Consider the following 22,036-nt stretch of genomic DNA (forward strand, 5'->3'; position numbering starts at 1 on the left):
TGTGAGCCCTATGTGGATTTGCCTAACCACTGACATCAATGTGAAGGAAGTAATTTGATGCCTAAACGGTGGTGGATACCAATACAACCAACAACTGTGACCTGCTGTGTCCCTATATACAGAACAGGGGAGGTGGCACCGTGCCCTTTTACTATATATAGATTCAGAGGAGCTATGCAGTTTTCATATACATACGTGGAAAGTGGTACTATGCAGCCTCCTTTTATATAAAGAACTAGAAGATATGTACACACTCGTACACAGATTCTAAATTCATTCAAAATATGCAGTGACACCTAGTGACATGAGACATAAATCGCCCATTGAGAAAGCTGATAGCGAAACGCATTGGGTTTTTTCCGCACATCATCATGATATTGTAGCATATGAAGTAATTAGTGTGTAGCTGAGGGGACCAGTTGTAGCTATTACACTGGGTCCAAAATATGTAAACAGCCTCTAAATGGCTGTTACATGTATAAGGTAAAATTTTGCAGAGAACAAGCCTTTTAAAATCTCCATTTTGATTTCTGATGTTTGATCAATTGTACACTAAAATGTAACCTTTCTTGCTGTGTAGGGCCAGGCATGGGAGCACCTCTATTGTCAGTAGCCATAGTAGCACGTACAGTTGCCCAACTATGGAGGAAGCCACTGCTTGGCGTGAATCATTGCATTGGGCACATAGAGATGGGGCGTTTAATTACAGGAGCTGTAAATCCCACTGTGCTATATGTAAGCGGAGGCAATACACAGGTAAGTCCTTCATCCCCCTGACAGATTTGAAAATATCCTTCTTGTGATCTGAATAAAGTACATTAAAGTTTACCCCGACCAGGAGATGTACAGAGAATTTGCAAAAGCAGCAGCTTTTTAACCCTTTTATGACATAGAGTCGTTTGGACGTTACTGCTCGGCAATTTTTCCAAACTTTCGTTCTCAGTCTTCCAAAAATCCTAACTTAATTTTTCTGACGACATAGCTATGTGAGGACTTATTCGACGAGTCGTACTTTCATTTGACATTTTGGTGCCAGTTTTGATTAGCTTATACACTCACCGGCCACTTTATTAGGTACACCATGCTAGTAACGGGTTGGACCCCCTTTTGCCTTCAGAACTGCCTCAATTCTTCGTGGCATAGATTCAACAAGGTGCTGGAAGCATTCCTCAGAGATTTTGGTCCATATTGACATGATGGCATCACACAGTTGCCGCAGATTTGTCGGCTGCACATCCATGATGCGAATCTCCCGTTCCACCACATCCCAAAGATGCTCTATTGGATTGAGATCTGGTGACTGTGGAGGCCATTGGAGTACAGTGAACTCATTGTCATGTTCAAGAAACCAGTCTGAGATGATTCCAGCTTTATGACATGGCATTGCATTATCCTGCTGAAAGTAGCCATCAGATGTTGGGTACATTGTGGTCATAAAGAGATGAACATGTTCAGCAACAATACTCAGGTAGGCTTTGGCGTTGCAACGATGCTCAATTGGTACCAAGGGGCCCAAAGAGTGCCAAGAAAATATTCCCCACACCATGACACCACCACCACCAGCCTGAACCGTTGATACAAGGCAGGATGGATCCATGCTTTCATGTTGTTGACGCCAAATTCTGACCCTACCATCCGAATGTCGCAGCAGAAATCGAGACTCATCAGACCAGGCAACGTTTTTCCAATCTTCAATTGTCCAATTTCGATGAGCTTGTGCAAATTGTAGCCTCAGTTTCCTGTTCTTAGCTGAAAGGAGTGGCACCCGGTGTGGTCTTCTGCTGCTGTAGCCCATCTGCCTCAAAGTTCGACGTACTGTGCGTTCAGAGATGCTCTTCTGGCTACCTTGGTTGTAACGGGTGGCTATTTGAGTCACTGTTGCCTTTCTATCAGCTCGAACCAGTCTGGCCATTCTCCTCTGACCTCTGGCATCAACAACGCATTTCCGCCCACAGAACTGCCGCTCACTGGATGTTTTTTCTTTTTCGGACCATTCTCTGTAAACCCTAGAGATGGTTGTGCGTGAAAATCCCAGTAGATCAGCAGTTTCTGAAATACTCAGACCAGCCCTTCTGGCACCAACAACCATGCCACGTTCAAAGGCACTCAAATCACCTTTCTTCCCCATACTGATGCTCGGTTTGAACTGCAGGAGATTGTCTTGACCATGTCTACATGCCTAAATGCACTGAGTTGCCTCCATGTGATTGGCTGATTAGAAATTAAGTGTTAACGAGCAGTTGGACAGGTGTACCTAATAAAGTGGCCGGTGAGTGTAGTATTGTTTTTTGGGGGGAGGGGGAGTCCACGTGAGAAAACTTACAATTCTTTTTCTTTTTTTTACATTTTGTTTTTATGGCATTCACTTTGCATTACTTTTTTAAATGTTCTTTTATACTTTTTTTTTTTTTTTTTCTTCCAAACTTTCATTTTCCTTTAACCTGGGATCTCTTGATCCCCAGTGCAGTGTCTGCAATAATTCTTTATTGCAGTACATCGCTCATAATATCCCTATGTGCAATAGGGAAAGACCAAGAGACCATTGATCTCATCTCCTAACCACCCAGGAGCCATGATCGCTATTGATTACGGCATATGATAGTTCACATATCATATTCTGTAATCAATAGCGATCGTGGCTTCTGGGTGGTAGGTGGGTAGTCCCAGTTGTGTAATAGAGCTGAGAACGGGATGTCACACCACAGACAGAGCTTCTGTTTTTGCAGCGTGAGAGAGGCATACTGTTACTGTTACAGCACTGACCATTACCTATACTCTCAGTACAACTTAATAGTATGAAACTGAGCAGGAAGGCGTTAAAATGGTCTAACTTAAAAGCGATGGGTGTCAGGGTTACAACAAATGGCTTTAAAATGTGACCAAGACCATGCGTATTAGCACTTTATATCCTTAGATATGACTGATTGAAGTGGGGCTGCATATGCTCGCTGTTTCACTTCAACCAGTGTACAGGGGAACACTTGCAGCTGCAGAGAGGAACATGATTCCTCATTCTCCAGTTCCTGTGACTACAAAGTGCCCCCTCTCCCTTGGGGTTATCTGGACTCTTTTCATGATGTCAACCATCCCCCATTATCACAGTGCATTATCAGAGTGAGAGTCATTTGACCTTACTGAAGATAATAACTAAATAACAAAATACTAGCTGAATTATACACATTTGGGGAATAGGTACAAAATAAATGAAGAAAAAAATCACTGGAATGCAGCATTAACCTAAACAACATTAAGATATTGGTCATTTTCTACACAGGTCATTGCATATTCTGAGCGCCGATACCGGATATTTGGAGAGACTATCGATATTGCTGTAGGAAACTGTCTAGACCGCTTTGCCAGGGTATTGAAGGTATGATATTTTCTATTTTTTCTAATCAAAATATGTAATAGTAAACATTAGTGGTAGAGTAAGGAATTCTTTTACTTTTTTTTAACTGATTTGCTTTATATATTTTTTCAAGATATCGAATGATCCCAGCCCTGGATATAACATTGAACAAATGGCTAAGAAGTGAGTATGAACTCAGCCTTATAAACACTATAATATTAAGTCTTCATATGTCCTGCACTGATGGAGGGTGCACCTGATTCCTGAGTAGGTGCGCGCCTGCTCATAGATCAGGTGCATTCTCCACTGGTTTTGGCATCAATTTTGCCAGTTTTCTGTTGTAAATAAATAGAAATCTGTAGGGCTCGGCGGCCCACACACAGACCCTTCCCGTGTCCCTTTCAGGTAGAGAAGGTGGTGTACATATAAAAAAGAATGGCCTGCACAAAATACTGTGACTTTTTCATGATTATATGGTATGAGAAATTTGCCCCTTTGATTTTAGGATCATTCACTGTTCGTACATTAACTTAGCATTTTAATAACAGTTATAATTCCATGTCATCATTCCTGACATGAAATTTTTTACTAAATGAGAAATAAAATGAAATTATTGGAAGGATAATTAAGTATGTTAGCCTGAGCTAAGTTTTCATTTACTCTCCTATCAACTCCTTTTGGAGTCATTTTATTTTAGCTGTCATCAGTCAGCTATCACTTACATGTCCTCATCATTAAGTATTATATACCGCTAGAAAATGGACAGTGTGTTGAAATCAGAAGGCATGTGCCCCATGCTAGAGATATCAGTGCCGTTAGTTTCGGCACTGATATCTCCACAACGTCAGAAGGGCAGGCCCTATAGCCTAGTGTCATCTCTGGGTGGTAAGGAATGCCCCCTTTCACTGTACTCTAACACAACCTTGTACTGTCAGAGTGAGCGTTCCTTATCACTTCAGTAGCTGCTAGCACTTTAAGGCTACAACTCCCATGCCTGCTCAGTAGAGGCGGATTCCCGGCTGCAGAGCACAGAGAAGCATCAAGACTATTGCGTGCACCAGCAGTCAGAAAAGAGGGAAGAGCCTTCCCGGAGGAGGAAGTCTGAAAGGAAGTATGCCGGGGAGAAGGTAGTATCCCGGACAAACCCTTTCCCGACATCCGCCGTACTAGTACGGCGCATGCCAGGTATGTAACTATGGCGGCCGCCCTGGAGGCGGGCGGCCGCCATAGCCGCCGGGTGTCTACTGCTTTACGATCAGAGACATTAACTCCTCCGGCGCTGCGGTCAAAGGCACTGGAAGCGCCATTTTCCCGGAGGTGCATAGGCGCCACCATTTTGCCTGTGATCGCCGGCGCCTGGAGCATGCTCCAGGGCCGACGTCATGTTTCCATGACAGCCAGGAGCCTTGTAAAGGCTCCCCAGCTGGTCTGCTTTCACTTTCTTTTGTAGGCTGGTCTATGCAGCCTGCAAAAGAAATGATGATTTTTTGCAATGCATTAGCATTGTAATGCATTACATTAGTGATCAGACCCCCTGGGGTTCAAGACCCCTAGGGAGTCTAATAAATGCAAAAAAAAAATAATAATTTTTTTTAAAAAAAAAAGTATTAAAAATTCAAATCACCCCCCTTTCCCTAGAACACATACTGTATAAAAGTAGTTAAATACTGTGAAACACATACATGTTAGGTATCCCTGGGGCCAAAATCGCCCGCTCTACAAATCTATAAATATTTTTCCTGTACGGTAAACGCCGTAGCGGGAAAAATAGTCAAAAGTGCCAAACCACCGTTTTTTCACCATTTTGATTCTGCTAAAAATTTGAATAAAAAGTGATCAAAGCAATAACATTTCCTGAAAATGGTAGAACTAAAAAGTACACTCGGCCCCGCAAAAAAAGATACCCTATGCATCCCCGTAAACGGACGTATAAAAAAGTTACGGCTGTCGGAATATGGCGACTTTTAGAAAAAAAACAACAGTTTTAGATTTTTTTTTAAGAGGTTAAAATGTAAATAAAATAATATAAATTTGGTATCCCCGGAATCGTACAAAAACACAGAATACAGGGGAGTGTCATTTTGGCTGCACAGTGTACGCCGTAAAACCGAAGCCCGTCAGAAAGTTGCAGAAATGCACTTTTTCTTCAAATTCACCCCATTCTGAATTTTTTTCCAGCTTCCCAGTACATTGTACAGAATAAATAATGGCGGTATCATTTGAAATTTGATGGTAATTTGGAAAAGATTGCAGTTTTCAAAATGTGAAATTCTCTGCTTTTCAGGCAGATAGTTATACCACCCAAATACATGAAAAAATATTATCTACCATACCTCTGCTTTATATCGGCATCATCTTTTGATTGTCTTTTAATTTATTTTGGACGTTGCAAGGCTTACAAGTGTAACAGCGATTTTCCAGATTTACAAGAAAATTCCCCAAACTAATTTTTTAGGGACTTCAGTTCTGAAAGGAATTTTAAAGGCCTATATAATAGAAACCCCCATAAATCACCCCATTTTCAAAACTACACCCCTCAAATTATTCAAAACAGCATTTGGGATGTTTGTTAACCCTTTAAGCATTAAGAATAAAAATAATATGGAGGTGAAATTTAGACATTTAACTTTTTTCATTTAGACCTACAATTATCACATTCACAAAGGGTTAAAAGAGAAAATGCATCTGACAATTTATCGTGCAATTTGTCCCATGCACAGAAATCCCCACGTGGGTGTAACTGATTTTTGGGCAGACGGCAGCGCATGGAAGGGAAGGGGCGACACTGGGCTTTTGAACAGCAGATTTTGCTGGAATAACTTTAATGCGCCATGCCTCATTTGCAGAGCCCTTAGCGTACCAAAACAATGTAACCCCCCCCCCTCCCCCAAGTGACCCCATTTTATAAACTACACCTCTCACAGAATTCATTCAGGGGTATAGTGAGCATTTTGACCCTACAGCTGTTTCACAGATTTTACTAACATTGGAATGTATAAATGAAAAATGACTAAAATGTCAATTTATCCCCAAAGTTTTCATTTTCACAAGGGGTTAAAGTAGAAAAAGCCCCCCCACAGTTTGTTAAACAATTTCTCCTGAATACGGCAATACCCCATATTTGACCATAATCTGCTGTATAGGAACATGGCGGGGCTTGGAATGGAAGGAGCGCTATTTGGCTTTTGAAGAGCAGATTTTGCTGGAATATTTTTCAGGTCCCATGTCTCATTTGCAGAGCCTCTAGATTACCAATTCCATGGAAACCCCCTAAAAGTGACCCCATTTTGGAAACTACACCACTCATAGAATTTATCTAGGGGTATAGTGAGCATTTTGACCTCACAGCTGTTTCACAGATTTTGTTAACATTGGGACGTAAAAATGAAAAATTACTTTTTTTTTTCCAATAAATCGTCCATTTAGCACCATATTTTAAATTTTTGCAAGTAGTTAAAGAATTAAAAGCCCCCACATTTTGTTACACAATTTCTTCTGAACACGGCAATACTCCATATGTGGCCATAATCTGCTATATGGGAACATGGTGGGGCTCAGAATGGAAAGAGCGCTATTTGGCTTTTGGAGGGCAGATGTTGCTAGAATAGTTTTCTGGTGCCGTGTCGAATTTGCTGAGCCCCTAAAGTATCAATACAATGGAAACCCCTCAAATGTGACACCATTTTAGAAACTACACCCTTCAAGGAATGTATCAAGGGGTATTATCATTTTGAAATTAAAAATGCTTCCCAAAAATAGAAAATTTAAATTTTTAAAGAAATATTTCGGTGCCCAATACGTTGCACCCACTTTGTGTTGTCAGAGACCTGCACTCTTAAAACTATTAAGTGGGTGATCCCAAGGGGCAAAAAATTATATATGTGGGTGTAAACTGATGCTTGGGCACAGAGCAGGGCTCAGAAGGGAAGGAGCACTGCGCTTTTTAGCTTTTGGGGTACAGATTTAGAGGGACTTTCTGGGCGCCATGTTGTTTTTGTAGAGCCCTGGAGGCGACAGTAAACTGGAATTACCCAAGAAGTGACCTCATTTTATAAGGGCAACTTTAGGGTCTCTGTAAAATTGTCATGGCATCCAAAAACCAAAATGAACTACTTATGTACGTTAAATTTTCACTTCATTTTTATCCTAGGGGCAAAAAGTTTGTGGAGTTGCCATACACCGTGAAGGGAATGGATGTGTCCTTCTCTGGTATTCTGTCATATACTGAGGTAAAATCTGTTTGCTAAACTTGGGAGAATGGACATATACATTTTTTGTTCTTCAATGAAAATGATCCTTTGCTTCAAGACTAATGTATGAGAAGGTAACTGGGTCCTAAGTTATTCTATAAGTAAAGCTTCAATTCAGCATGTTTTGCCATTCCCTCTTCATCCAATGTAGTTATGTCATTTACATAATATTATTAAGGCTCTATTCTATTCATGGTTTTTTTTTACATCTGTTTAGCACATTCACTTAAAAAAACGGAAGGAAACCGTTGACCAACCATTTACATAGACATCAAAGTTTTTAAAAAAAAACAAAACTGATTTTTTTATTTTTAGGACACATAAACAGATTATACAATAGTTTTGTGTACTTTTATGATGTCTGTGTAAAGGGTTGGCCGTATATTTGCATCCGTTAAACTGATCTGCTAAGCGGATGTAAAAAAACAAAACAAAAGACAACGTGATTTGAATGAAGACACACCCCTCGTTCACATCTGCGTTTGGTAATCCGTTTGGGGGAGTCCACATGGAGGACCCCCCAAATGGAATATGAAACGCACTGGCAAGCGGTGTGCCAGTGAAAGCACACAGATCCCATAGACTATAATGGGGTCTGTGTGCTTGCCGCAAGATCTCCATAGGGAATATGCGGACAAGAAAGTACTTCACAATCTACTTTCTTGTCCGCGTGTTTAATGCGGAGATCTTGCGGCAAGCACACAGACCCCATTATAGTCTATGGGATCTGTGTGCTTTCACTGGCACACCGCTTGCAAATGTGTTCTGTAGTCCGTTCGGGAGGTCCCCATGCTGACTCCCTGAATGGATTACTAAACGCAGATGTGAACAAGGAGTTGCAAAAACCATTTTCTTTATCAAGAAATTGATTTTTACAAACCAAGTAAAGTGAATGAGATTTTATTTAATCACATCCCCATGCTCAAGTAAAAAAAAACACTGCACAAATTGCATTACTCAGAAACGTACATTACGCTAATTTTAGAAATGAGAAAGCTGGGAGGCAAAAAGCAGTAGAAAACATGAGCTTTTTTGCTGTTTTTTTTTTTTTCTCATTAGTTTGACTTGGTCAGGTCTTCTATACTGCGGCTTAAGATAGAGGAGGAGTTGTGTATTATTTTCCAGTAAAAATGGAGATGTAAACTCTTTCAATTAAAAAGCAGGGTGTTAGACAGAGAGTAGCAGTGTCTTGGTCTTTTGCGTCCGTCTCTAGTTCTAGTGCTCCAGCGATGTCAGTAGACCCTCAGCATGTCCACTACTTTCCAGTACTGCAACAATGTATCCAACTACCATGCGTGACTACCAAGCCCACTGATTGGCTACCACACCTACATGCGGGGGGGGGACATTAATGCCATTACTAGAGCAGCAGAAGTAGAGTTGGATAGAGAGAATAAGGACTCAGTCACTAAGACGGCACTTATTTTTTGCATTTTGTACCCGCCTCTGCCCTTTTAGGTCTTGCCCCTCGGCTGTTTCTTGGCACCTACTTTTGGTAGCTACTAACCTCTGTATACAATGAGCATCATATACTTCTAACACATTAATTCAAGAACTGACTGTACACTTGCTGCCTAATATATCCTACATCTTGACATTTTAACTAGATAAGCAATGTTACTCGCTTCACCTGTCAGTGGGTGATTATAGAGCTTTCATTAGTCTGATCGGACATTTGGCTGTGCTTGGATACTTGAGATACATTATTCAGTCTGCAGAGCAATGAACACAAATGATTGTATTCTTTTTCATTGTTTAGATCCTGTGCTATATAAATATACAGATTTATTAACCACAGTACATAATGTCCCTGCCACTGCTGCTGTTATTGATTTGCTCTATTTATACATCTGCTGAGGCTATTACAAGGGCAGTGAAACAATAATCTTACCTCTTTGGTCTGCACCTTGTCTAGACAGTGTACAAATAAACGATAGATTGTATATAGAAATTTAGTTTTGTAAACTATTTTGTCCTACAGTTTTTATCATTCTGACATTTTTCAAATGCTGTTATATCCCCTATACTATCACACCTATAGTAGAAAAACAACTAGTAAATGTGACAATTGGAGAACACAAACTCTCTGAAATATAACATGAAAGCAGTATCTCTCTTGGGGTTATTGGGGGGCTGTATTGGATGATCTGTCACAGGGAACACACAGGAAAAGTAAGAATTTTCATCCAGCTTCCAGGACTGGGACACGACTCGGACCATGTGGATGCCTGTGACACTCTCCGAGACCACGTCACGTATTCGACTTTGTCCCCCCCCCCACCCTTATTTCATCCTCTCTCCTGCCTCCACCTTCCTTCACCTTTTTATGTTGTCTCCTTGTTAGGGTTTATGACTCCGTTGTTTACCCTTTTGTACAATGTATGAGCTCTGTACACTTCTGTTTTATTATGTACTTTATTGGAAATTAGTCATTGGGTTTGTGTGATATTGCACTCATTCCCTTTCACTTCAATATATTTGAGCTGTGATACGAGACAAGAATCTATGCAGGTCAGGTGTGGTGCTGTTTTCGTAAGAAACCATACATGTACAAACCCTCTAATTTTTCAATTGTTTCACTGATTCATATGCAGATATATTTTTTTACTTTCTTGTCAGGATGTTGCACACAAGATGCTTTCATCTGGAGAGTGTACACCTGAAGATCTCTGCTTTTCCCTGCAGGTAAATACTGAGATAAATCTAATTATGTATAATTGGGTTTTATTGAGATTTTTACAAAGGAACAGAATAAAGCACAAGAGAAAAATATATAAAACCAGAAAAACAATGGAAAACAAGGGTCAACAGACCAGGCGCACAGGCCCCAAGCAGTAAGAATCGGCAAGGGGGGAACCCCCCAGCCCAATAACATAAAGGGCTGCGGAAACACAAAAGTAAAAGAAGGGGTACAACAGAAACAGACCTGAACCAGGCCGTAACAAAGAAAACAAAAAGGAAGGGGGGAAGAGGAGATAAATCTAATTAGACAAGTTCTTAATTAATTGTCCAAGGATAGAGTGGCACTATCGCTCAGTTCCATCAACTAATCCACACTCTGCGGTTATACTAAGCGTATGGAAGCGGTCACAAAAATCTTCCAGGGTGGTGCTCTACATACCAGTGAAGACCAGAAACATATTCAAGAAAAAAAGAGAACGGGGGGCGGGGGCACTCACCCATCTGAAGACTTTCTTAAAAACTCAGTCCTTTATTTGGAAATAGAAATAAACCAAACCGAGAAGGAGGAATAATATGCATGGCAAGGGCAACAGCTGTTTCGCGCCAGCACAGGCGCTTTCTCAAGCCAAGTACATGTCCAGACACATACTTAGTTTGAGAAAACGCCTGTGCCGGCGCGAAACGGCTGTTGCCCTTGCCATGCATGTCATTCCTCCCTCCCGGTTTGTTTTATTTCTATTTCCAAATAAAGGACTTAGTTTTTAAGAAAAAGTCTTCAGATGGGTGAGTGCCCCCCGTTCTCTTTTTTTCTTGAATATGTTTCTTAATTAATTGCTTATTAGTTACACCCATTACTAATCTTATTGCTATGGTATTGTTCTATGAATATGTGTGAGTATATACAGATTGTATTATATTTATCTAAACATCTGGTATACACATGTACATAGTTATACATAAAACTGTCATTTTGTCAAGGATTATGTCATATCACTAGACATCTCTACTTGTATTATAAGCCTCTGCATCTATAAACTACCTTTCTCAATGACTATATGATCTGTAATGTGTATGGGGTCCTGCTTACTTCCCCCTTCAATGGCGGAGATTAATCGCCACTAGAGAAATCTCAAGAGTGTATGCATATAGGGGAGTTGGAAGAAAAAGCGGTAGACTGACTGCCTATATGAAGTATGGCCAGCGTGTGTGGCACATACAATCCCGAATATACTGTGCGAATTATCTATTGTTAACATCCACATTTAATTTAAATATATCATATTTTTTCCTGTAATTTGTCATGTATCAAAGGCGTTTTCTCATTAAAGACAAGTATCCCTCATCCACAGAATAGGGGATAAAAATCTGATCACTGGGAGATCAGCTGTAGGTGACCCTGAGTGCCCCATGTGATTTGGGCTATCTCTGGTAGTAATGGGACTGCAGAGATGGCTGTCCCAGAAATAACGTGGATGTAAATGGAGTTGCGCCATTTGTGCCAGTGCTCCATTCCTAAATTTGCGAGTGCCATGTTTCCTGATTCCCTATCATGTAGGTAGAGAATAATTGTTTCTGGTGTGGAAAATCCCTTTTCAGAAGTTTCTTAAAACTAACAGTTTTTACAGTGGCCAGAGTAGCAGCTTAGGTAAGGTGGCTCCCCATAATTACGTACAGAAAATAAAGTTGAAACTTACATTTAGAAAACTACACTGCTCTAAAAAATAAAGGGAACACTCAAATAACACATCCTAAATCTGAATGAATGAAATATTCTCATTGAATTATTTGTTCTGTACAAAGATGAATGTGACGACAACGTCTTGCACTGTGTTGGGCTGTGAGCACAACCCCCATTTGTGGACGTCGGGCCCTCATACCATCCTCATGGAGTCGGTTTCTAACCATTTGTGCAGACACATGCACATTTGTGGCCTGCTGGAGGAAATTTTGCAGGGCTCTGGCAGTGCTCCTCCTGTTCCTCCTTGCACAAAGTCAGAGGTAGTGGTCCTGCTGCTGGGTTGTTGCCCTCCTATGACCCCCTCCATGTCTCCTGGTAAAGACTCCAGCATGTCACGTTGCACCATAGACTGTCCAGGAGTTGGCAGATGCTTTAGTCCAGGTCTAGGAGGAGATCCCTCAGAAGACCACCCGCAACCTCATCAGGAGCATCCCCAGGTGTTGTAGGGAGGTCATACAGGCACGTGGAGGCCACACACTACTGAGCCTCATTTTTGACATGTTTTAAGGACTTTACATCAAAGTTGGATCAGCCTGTAGTGTGTTTTTCCACTTTAATTTTGGAGGGGACACCAAATCCAAGCCTCCATTGGTTAATAAATTTGACTCCCATTGATGATTTTTGTGTGATTTTGTTGTCGTCACATCCAACTTTTTACAGAACAAAGTATTCAATGAGAATATTTTATTCATTCAAATCTAAGATGTGTTATTCGAGTGTTCCCTTTATTTTTTTGAGCAGTGAATATGATTTTAATTTTATTTTTTTTAAAATAAACCCAGATGATTCAATTTAACTCTCCAATTAAATTCAGTTTTGCTGTGTTTTTTTGTTTTTTTTTTTGTCTGACAGGAAACCCTCTTCTCTATGCTTGTGGAGATAACAGAGCGGGCTATGGCTCATTGTGGTTCACAAGAAGTTTTAATAGTCGGTGGAGTTGGATGTAAGTAACAACTGACGGGAAGGAAATACAGGATAGTGTTCATAGGCATTGCTGATACGTTCTGTTATCTAAGGTTAGCTTTTATACACTTATTGAAAATAAATAACACACCAAAAAGCAGTTGTTGGAATCTTGCGCCTGGCTGCCTTCTCTGAAAATACACGTGTAAAATGTAGTTAGCCATTGAATTCAATGGCTTTTTCGTATATCGCATGTCTTTTTGCGCGCACACAAAAAGTTGCGCGTTATATGAACATGCCATTGAACTCAATGGCTAACTACATTTTACATATGTATTTTTACCCGTGTAAAATGTACAGAATACACTGAGCGTAAACTCCGTGTGAAGGGGCACTTACTCTGCCATTCCAATTCCCCTCAGCTTATTGAGTAAAACTATGCAATTGAAAGGAGGTTCTAGTACCCCTTCAGGCCACTTTTGGTCTGGATACAAGATGAGATACAGTTGGGCCTGGAGGCATACAAGTGCCCAAAGATGCTGCAGCTGGGCCTATGGATTCTTCAGTCAGGTTGCTAAAGCTGTCATCTCAGCTGGTCGCATAAATGCTCGATTGTTGATAAATGAGAATTCCTGCTATGAGAGAACACATGGATGCATGAGGTCCTGCACATATCACAGAACTGTTATTGTCTCTGATATCACTACTAGGGGTGACTAAACGTTGTTTGTAAAGACTTCCGAGATCACCACACCAGCAGTTGGGAGAGTTTGTTACTCCATCAAAGGCAAGATTAAAGAACTCACTATGAGGTCTCCGTACCCAAACCCGAACCATCATCTTATCCCAGATAGAACTTAGATTCATTGCTAAAAACAATACATTTCTGTAGCAGTTTAGGTTTTTTGTTCTTAGCTTCACTGCATAAGTAAGTGACGAGGACTGTAATGTAATGTAATGGGCACAGTACTAAATTTACTTCTTCTAAGCGCCTGGAAATGTACAGAGATAAATGCCACCTGTGTTTAGATAGTGGACAAGGAAACAAATCATTCTCTCTACTGGTGGTCTGTCTGGAGCTCGTCTGATGAGTGTGCATACCCTCCCATAACCATTACTTTCTAACAGCTAGGCCTAGAATAGCCTCGATGGCGGCCAATTTGTCAAAACCACCACTCTTCTCTTAATCCTCTGAAGTGTTTCCTCAAAGTCTGTCAATTGGGAAAAATGTCTTTGAATGCATCATAAATGCATGTCTAGCAGTCAACGATTTTGCACCAGGAGGTACTCTACCCAAAAGTAGACTCTGAAAGCCTTTTTATAAGGTGGGGGAAGCACTTTTATACCCTCTTGTGGCAAGTGTCTAATGAGACCACACCTGTAATAATTTACATATCTGCCTGAAACCTGACTTTATTGGGTGTGTTATGTATTTATTTTTTTATGTATTTATTTTTGTCAATGAGTGTGTATTGCATGGGTCTAAGTTCTCTCATAACACAAAATATGCACTGAAGAATTATTCTGAAAACCTGGGACGTAACGTACATCTGTTACATGTAGAATTTGTCTTTGATTTGACCATGATCACCTAGTGCTTTACAGGAACAATTCTACTGCAATCTGCTGCATTTATTTTTTAGTGGTTTCCAAATGAGATTTGTTAAAATCCCTTTTGATTCCATTGTTCAGTATTTCAGAATTTCAGTATAGGTTCTATATCTAAAGTTCTGCAATATTTGCATGATGTGTGAACCTGGCCTAATGTTCCACCGTCTTTAAAATTAAATTTACTAAAATAGAAACTTGCTAAAGGGATTCTGTCGGGGAGATTTAGCACACTGTTATAACATAATCCACAGCCACATTAGAAATACAGCTTTGTACTCACCCATCGAGCGTATACATTGTGAAGCCAGTGTGTACATCTCCAACTTTACTGAAGAATAGCGTAGGTGCCGTAGTACCAAGGGGGTGAGTCCATTTAGACTCATCTAACTTCTTTCTAGGTAAGTATTGTATGTGGCCCTGGGTTATACTATAACAGGTTTATCTGGGATACTAAACCACTGGTCCATAAGGATCTGTGGATAGTTTAGTGGCCCAAATCACCTTGACAGATTCCCTTTATACAGTATATAGTGATGGCAGCTTACTGTTTGTTTCAAACACTTAGGTAATATACGTTTGCAAGAAATGATGGAAGTAATGTGCAGAGAGCGAGGAGCCAAACTTTTTGCCACAGATGAGAGGTAAGAGCGATTTAATTGATTGCTTTTTTTTGCATATCCTTTGTGGATAGTAAAATATCAGATCCTTCTATTATATTGTTCACTGAAAACATAGGTGTTCATTTACCATTGTATTGGAACAGTTTTGTTTCACACTTTTTGCTCTAAAATTGTGTACTGTTTGCTGTGTGACATACATATTAAACATTGACAACAGAAATCGAAGACACTTGGTGTCAGTAGAAATAGCTCTTGGTTGAAGTTATTTCATTCCTGTGGCCACCTTTAGAGTAAGCATACTCTTTAACCATACTATAAAAGTTTCTTATATTCAGAGAAGTCAGTGAGCCTGGAAGTTTATTTCTACTTGCACTATATTATGTGTTATTTTACTTGTTTAGACTCTGTTCATGTCTTGATTTGTTTGTATTTGTTGTTTTTGGGGTTTTTTCTATTAATCTTTAAAAAATTTTGAAACACCGTAAACCTGTTACACTCAAACCTTTACCTAACATATTGCATAGGGGGACTTGTGTAGCCCCACTCTATGCTGGACCTCTGGAGTTCTGCATACTCTGTGTAATCAAAAATGTGATAATCCATTGGTCTCACTTAACTGATAGTTTAGGAGTGAAAATCAAGAGTTCCTGCCATTGTTCAGATTCAATTGCATCCACATCTCCGTACCACTGGCTCTTACTATAAAGTGGCTGTCTGTAATGGACTAAATATTGATAACAAAAAGATAAGGTCTACCAAGCCAAGTGTGGTGGTCCCCATGAAATCCACTGATTTTCTGCTTACAGCATGTCTAAGTTGAAGTTACTTGTAAAATGTGGAAGGTGAAACTACATTTGTAGGGTACATAATTTTTTAAATATCTCCAATATTATATAGCTGAGTAAAATATCATATCCACAAACTCTTCCAGAGAGGCCAATTCATGGAGTCAAGAACTGTCCCAAATCAGGTTTTACTTCTGAGCATCCAGTAATCCCACAAACTGTCTAACCTTTCACCAAAGCAGGGTACACCCAACTTAAACTTATTAGCTTCCAGTGCAACAAACAAGTGAATATTAGAATTCAATTCAATATTAGTGCAATAATATGGTCTTACAGGAGTCCCTACCCTCTAACGTCAATCCCTCATGTGTTTGTAGACCAATAGGTGATACATCTCTGGATAGGGGGCATCTAATCCTGTACTCTGATACCCCTAAATAAAATCTAGTGCTGTGTGTAATTTAGTTTCAGTATAAATACACCTGTTCTGTGAAGGCCTCAGTGGTTTGTTAGTGAACACTCGTGAACAAACAGCTTTATGAAGACCAAGGAACTCGCCAAACAGGTCAGAGATGAAGCTTTGAACATCCAAAGGAGCACTGTTCAATCCATCATCCAAAAATGGAAAAAGTATTCTACAACTGCAAACCTACCAAGATATGGCTTTCTACCTAAACTAACAGATCAAGCAAGGAGAGCACTGGTCAGAGAATCAGCCAAGAGGCCCATGGTCACCATGGAAAAGCTGTAGAAATCCACAGCTCAGTTCAAGGGGTTGGAATACATTTGCAAGCCACTATAGATAATTAGCTGTTGACTTCTCTGGCATAAAAACAGATTGGTCCAGATGTATCAGCTTACTAATAACCTTCGAAAGATGCATAGCGAAGGTCTTTGCCATTATATTAGAGTCGGGCATATTGCCATAATAGTTAAGCCACAGAGCTGTGGAAGGCAGCCATGCCTGCTGCATCACTTCTAGGAATACAGCTGGGCCCTGTATCAAGCACTCCCCCCCCCCCCCCCCCCCGGTTCCTCCTATGATGAGATTGCATTGTACGAAGTATTGCCATGCCAGCCATGAGGCCAATCAACGGCCTCCGGGTTTCCTTTCCCCATAACACAGGGAATCTATGGGCAATGTTCTGCAATACACAAGTATTTTGGTACATTGTACACTAAATAAAGTAATGCCAGGTTCAAGTTCCCTTGTGGGTCAGTAGAAAAAAAAAATAAGTTTTTTTCAAAAAGGTATAAAAACAAATTTTAAAAAAATGACTTTGCTATTTAAAATAATAACAATGTAAACAAATAAATATATTAGGGAATTTCTGTTTGCATACAAGTCCAAACTATGCAAATGTAATGTTATTTAGTCCATATGGTGAATGCCCTAAAAAAAATACAGCAATGTGCTAATTCATATGCTTTGGTCTCCTCAGCCCCCAAAAAAGACAAAATACAGTGATCAAAAAGCTGTACATGCCAGAAAATGGCACTAATCAAACTACAACTTGTCCCACAATAAAAAGCCCTCGCATTGCTCCATCAACATAAATAAAAAAGTTATGGATGTCAGAATACAATGACTTCCTGAAAAATTGTTTATTTTTCAATATGGCGTTTTATTCAGTAGTAGAGGCAAAACATAGTAAAACCTATATACGTTATGTTCATATGGTATCGCCATAAAAAAACAGCTATATAATTTAATGCATAAAAATAAAACACAAAAATATGAAAAAAAAATGTACTTTTTTCACGCAGTTCTACAAAATCGTTAATAAAAGCTAATCAAAATATTATATGCATCCCAAAATGGTGGCAACTAAACGTACAACTTATTGTGCAAAGATTATGATCTCATATAGCCATGTCGAGGTGGAGTTGGAAAATATAAAAGAAGTTTCTGAATGTGAAAGGGATCCTTTCATTGGCTACCCTTTTTTTTTCTGACTAACACATAGGCTATCCTTCTCCTACCTTTAGATGTCTTCTCCACACCACCATTTGGTATATAATCCGTGTTTCCTTCTGTATGTAAATGAGTTCTCTCGCAGCACTGGGGGTGATCCCAAGCACTCAAACAGCACTGGGGGCATCCCCAATGCTGCGAGAGAACTCTCCAGTACCGCATCTATCTTCTTCTGGAACGCCCTCTCCCTGTGTCTTCTTCTGTCTTTGGTTTCAATCTTCTAGGCATGAGCAATCGGCTCTGCCATCGGGCCTCAAGCAGAGCCGACTGTGCGTGCCGGTGGCCACAAGAAAATAGCTGTGTGAGCGGTCATTTTCTTGTGGTAGCTTACACAGTAAGCTGATGTAAGCAGCCATTTTCTTGTGGCGCCGGGCATGCGCAGTCGGCTCTGCCCGAGGCCTTCCAAGGACGGAAGATGACAGAGGGAGAGGCTGTTCCAGAAGAAGATAGAGGCGGCACTGGAGAGTTCTCTCGCAGCTTTGGTGACACCCCCTCATTTGCATACTGAAGAATAGCCGGATATCTACCAAATGGTGGTGCAGAGAAGACATCTAAAGGTAGAGGAATAGCCTTTCCTAAGGTTATTCCTACGTTTTAGTCAGAAAATAAGGTTATCCAATGATAGGATCCCTTTAATGCCCAAACTAAGGGGTCTTTAAGGGGGTTAGACTTTTTGTTTTTGTTTTGACTCAGTAGTTACAGTCTTGACCCTTATTTTACAAGACTACTGTAATTCACCCTGGCTTGCTGGATATCAGCTTCTGGGCCTAATCCCGACTGATGGTAATCCATTGTTGTCTGATCAGTGTTCGGAGATCAGCACAGTTTCTGTGTTTTTATTTATCCACCCACTTTTTGAGAATTGACCACAGGTTCTCAATGGGGTTGTGATCTGGGCCTTTTCCTGGCCATTAAATTTCAATGTTTTATTCACTGAGTCACTTGGTTGTGACATGGTACTTCATCATATCAGAAAAAGCATTGCTCATCACCAAATTGTTCCTGGATACTTGGGAAAAGTTGGTCTTGGAAGACACGTAGATGCCATTCTATATTTGTGGCAGTGTTCTTGGGGGTAATTGAGTGTGAGCTCACTCTTATGGATGAAAAGCAGCCTCTCATACTGTATGAATGGTCTTAAGATGCTGTACTATTGGCATAACACAGGACTCTTGGTAGTGCTTCCCTCTTCTTCTCCACATTGTTTTGAATGGGAGGCGGGGTTTTTTTAGGTAGATTCCACGTCAAAATCCACCTGCAAAAAAACTCTGTATGAACGTACCCTAAGATTGGTTAGGCTCTTGTTTTCATTTCCAGCTTCTTGTCTTAATAGTTGTTATATATCCTGTACATACATATGTTTAGCATTTTACAGATGTCTCATGAACGTCATGTTGACCAAAATGGTACACAGTCTTTAATTTTTAAAGACTTAAAACTTTAAGATTATTATTATTTATTTACTTCTTTCATATGCGACAGGTTCTGTATCGACAATGGAGCAATGATTGCCCAAGCAGGATGGGAAATGTTCCGTTCAGGTCAAGTCACAGCACTAGAAGATTCATGGATAACTCAGCGGTCAGTCAGCAGATTTGTACTAGTATTGTTCGACTTGAAGGCTGAATTCACACATGTAGTTTTTTTAGCCAAACACTTGAGTAGATATTTAATAAGATGTATAAGCAATTACATTTTGTACCCACTGCTGTGTTTCATTATATAAACATTCATGAGTAGTGCAAATGGATGCAAGAAATCATATATCTTATAAGAGAAATATGCCTCTTTCCCTTCCCTTTATTCTTAACCTGTTGACTCATGCTGAAATTTCTGCTAAATCCATCTTGGGTTTCCCAAACAGACTGTCACTAAATGATTAAATTACAGCCCATTGAGAGGCATGGGGAAGAGCCAAAGAGTGAAAGACACACACAAATTCTGTTGTAGGGAATGCATTCTATTTCACCACTTCTTTATTCACATCAAGAGAATTCAGAACTTCTGTAATGTCCTCTATGCTGCTTCTAAGAGACTCGGAGAGCAGCTTCTTGTTTTCTCCGTGTCTAGCTATAGGCGATGACATGGCAGCTAGTCTTCAGCCACTAGTATAGGGACAATTTGTTACAATTGCAATTGAGTTCTATTGTGCAAATCCAGTATGAGGGAATAGTCACACAGATGGCATGGGATCTTTAACTCCAGATTCACACGACTTGAGTTTCAGCTGTGAAATTCGGCTCATGTGGTGGCCGAATTTACCCGACCTAAATAGTATGCCAGGAGAGGGACACCTAGCAGTATAATGACCAATGCTGCTAAGGGTCCCTTACTTCCAACGGCATACGGTCCCATACCAAATATAGAAGCTTGGTTGTGTGAAAGCAGGATAACATCGTTTTCAATTGAAAACTAGTTGAGTGTGCACAGTACCTTCTCACGTTTGTTCTGGTAGACACTGTAGTTGTATCAAGTCTCTGACTCACAATGTGCCTGCTTGACCAGGAAACTACTTTCATAATGGGAAAGTACCTAGAAGTATACTCACTATACCAGAAGGAAAACATCTAACCTTCTACTATGCTTTCTACAGATACCGGACCGACGAAGTAGAGGTGACGTGGAGAGACTAAAATGAAGCCAACCGTAATATATCCAAGCTATATGTTTATATCAGAACCTGGATATAAAGTGACACTGTAAAAACATTTTTTATAGTATCTGCCTACAGCAGGAGTTGTCATACAGCTTAACCAAGATTGTATCTCTAAGTATTTATTGTAAGATGGCAAAATGTTAATAGCTTTCATCACTGACAAATGCCAAATAAAATAAGTGATTTTGATCATTTGTAAAACTTCCTTGTGACACACTGGGGGTAGGGGCGGATTTAATAAGGACATCACAGATGCACCATAATTAAGCGAATCCTGGACTCCTAATAATTCTGGCACACTGCAAGATGTCATGTACACCAGAACCCTAGGACTACAGAGTGAAAAAAACAAATTTACAAAGCGACACTTTTTTTTTTTTTTTTTTGAGGCACAAATTAATAAAACTAATAGTGGAGAGATCACCGGTAGAAAGGATCGTTTGGTCTTCTAAGGTAAAGTTCACACTACTGATGGTGGCCACTCAGGTGGTGTCAGTTTAAAAAAAAAAAATGGCTATCAGTTACTGCCTTTTATATGATCATTGCCCATAAACCTCAATGTAAAAAAAAAACAAAAAAACACTTTTGTCCGTTTTTTCAAACTGGCAAAAGTCCTGCTTGAAAAAAAACGGACACAAGATAAAATCTCATTGAAATGAATGGAAATTGCAAACTGACCAGCTAATATCTGTTGCTAAAATCTTGTACAGGCAATAGCCGCGGACACCAACGATAGTGTGAACGCCCCTTAACAAGTACAAGCAGCTGCCAGAGTTTCCTTGTCCTTCATGCAGACACAGGTGACATCTTCCTTACACACTCTGTCCGTACTATTTCCAGCCACTTAGTAGAAGGAAATCTTGTGTCACAGTGCCCATGCCCTACTATTGACTGCTAGCCAGCCACCATCTTTTGCAGTGGTGTTGTGAATGAAAATCCTGGACTGCTATGGACTGGAATCATATTGCTATTGATCATTAATGCAGATTCTTTTTGGGTTATATGGCAGTCGAATTAGCGTATGGAGACTTTGTGGTGATTACTTTAATCCTGCCTTTGCTGTGGAGGAACACAGCTGCTGGTTTGACGACCTAGGACAGTATGTAGTACAGAGGCAGGGACTCCCAGCATCCTAAATATAATGGTAAGAGTCCCAGCATAGCATACGTATATATTATGGTTCATCCGGGTTTTGTCTAATGTGCTTCAAGAGGATAAGAGCCTATATAGGAAACATGACAAATAAGTGACCAGATATGGCCAACATAAAGACTGAACAATCTACTTTCCTCTGCTCAGTTTTTGCCTGGCTGTGTGCATGTATCCTAGTTGCAGGTCTAATTGCTAGAAAGTGGCCTCAAGTATCCTGCCAGTAAATGTGACTCTCACATGGTCAAATCATACTGATCATAAAGAAAAGCCCTACAAAATGTGTCATTTTTTACTTTTAATGTTTTAGGAACAATG

The 22,036-nt window shown here is 40.1% G+C and overlaps 1 protein-coding gene across 1 annotated transcript in view; it reads left to right on the top strand.

The window, feature by feature from the left end:
• OSGEP (O-sialoglycoprotein endopeptidase) overlaps positions 1–20,733 on the top strand; it is a 28,145-nt gene extending 7,412 nt beyond the window's left edge. The window contains exons 4-12 of the mRNA XM_075276676.1: positions 581–756; positions 3,275–3,370; positions 3,483–3,532; positions 7,500–7,578; positions 10,219–10,284; positions 12,872–12,962; positions 15,099–15,174; positions 19,396–19,494; positions 20,507–20,733. Of these exons, the coding sequence (XP_075132777.1) occupies positions 581–756; positions 3,275–3,370; positions 3,483–3,532; positions 7,500–7,578; positions 10,219–10,284; positions 12,872–12,962; positions 15,099–15,174; positions 19,396–19,494; positions 20,507–20,546 (773 nt within the window). The 3' untranslated portion in view covers positions 20,547–20,733. The remainder of the gene's footprint in view (positions 1–580; positions 757–3,274; positions 3,371–3,482; positions 3,533–7,499; positions 7,579–10,218; positions 10,285–12,871; positions 12,963–15,098; positions 15,175–19,395; positions 19,495–20,506) is intronic.
• The last annotated feature ends 1,303 nt before the right edge of the window (positions 20,734–22,036 follow it).

Source organism: Leptodactylus fuscus, chromosome 1 (assembly GCF_031893055.1).
Source record: "Leptodactylus fuscus isolate aLepFus1 chromosome 1, aLepFus1.hap2, whole genome shotgun sequence".
Classification (NCBI taxonomy): domain Eukaryota; kingdom Metazoa; phylum Chordata; class Amphibia; order Anura; family Leptodactylidae; genus Leptodactylus; species Leptodactylus fuscus.